Source organism: Phalaenopsis equestris, unplaced genomic scaffold (assembly GCF_001263595.1).
Source record: "Phalaenopsis equestris unplaced genomic scaffold, ASM126359v1 Scaffold196518, whole genome shotgun sequence".
Taxonomy (NCBI): Eukaryota; Viridiplantae; Streptophyta; class Magnoliopsida; order Asparagales; family Orchidaceae; genus Phalaenopsis; species Phalaenopsis equestris.
Window position 1 is genome coordinate 1 of NW_018216467.1, and position 959 is coordinate 959.

General features: G+C 50.5%; 1 protein-coding gene across 1 annotated transcript; it reads right to left on the reverse strand.

Annotated features, from left to right (window-relative positions):
* Positions 1–16: 16 nt before the first annotated feature.
* Positions 17–619, reverse strand: LOC110035166 (putative invertase inhibitor). The gene has a single exon (XM_020739406.1). The coding sequence runs from the start codon at positions 560–562 to the stop codon at positions 23–25; it is 540 nt and encodes a 179-aa protein (XP_020595065.1). The 5' UTR covers positions 563–619; the 3' UTR covers positions 17–22.
* Positions 620–959: the final 340 nt, after the last annotated feature.

Sequence of the window (959 nt, forward strand, 5' to 3'; positions counted from 1 at the left end):
AAAAAAAAAACTATAAATAAAATCACTGAGCCATATAATTATTAACTGCTTTAGCGAGCGTGGTTAAGTCCGAGAAAGCATTATTTTCCTTCCGAATCGGGGAAACCGCGCCCTGCTGCCTCTCAAACCCTTGATCGCATCCCGCCGGAACTCGGAGCACGTCGGCGAGCACCGCCGCCGATCCGGTGTAGTTTTTGGCGGCGGTGGCGGCGGCGGAGCTGTGGAGATCCGGTGCGGCGGCGGCGTAAAGCGAGGAGCAGTTGAGGAGAGAAGAACGGATGAAGGAATCGGTGGAGGAGAGAGAGAGCGAGTCGGCGCGGGATTTGACGGCCGTGGCGTTGGTGACGGTGAGATTGACGGCGATGACGGCGAGGGTGTGGCCGTCGGCGGTGGAGGCGGCGGGATTTGAGGAGAGAGTGGAGACGCAGTAGTTGTAGTCGACGTAATCGCCGCCGAGAAAGCTGCAGAGGGAGTGGAGGGTTTCTCCGGCGAGGGATGGGTGGCCGGCGAGGAGGAGGAGGAGGGGGAAGGAGAGGATGAAGATAGAGTGAGGTTTATTCATGGCTTCTAGAGAGAGAGTGATGAGGAAGAGAAATGAGGGGTTTGATGTTGTGGATGTGATGGGAGAGGAGAGTCCAAGCTATGGCTTATATAGAGTTGAGTGAAGAAATTTATTATTATTATTATTATTATTTTGGTGTGGAGGTGGTTTGGTGCAGTAAGTTTGGACTTAGATGGGTTCAATAGTTTGATTAATTGTGTTTTCAGGATAAATAGTTTATCCTGAAACGCGGCCCGTGGGGTTTAGTTTGCGGCCTGAGTTTAGTGTAAAAACTCAAACGCGATTTCAGTTAAGTCGGCGAAACGAGGGAACCAAACGGAACCAAGGGAAAGAAGAAGAATGTTTCAAACTTAAGGGCTAGGTGATTACAATATCTCTGCTATCATCAATGTAATTG

What these genes read in the sequence shown, in the direction of transcription:
- LOC110035166 (XM_020739406.1), bottom strand. Translation starts at nt 562, where the DNA reads ATGAATAAACCTCACTCTATCTTCATCCTCTCCTTCCCCCTCCTCCTC.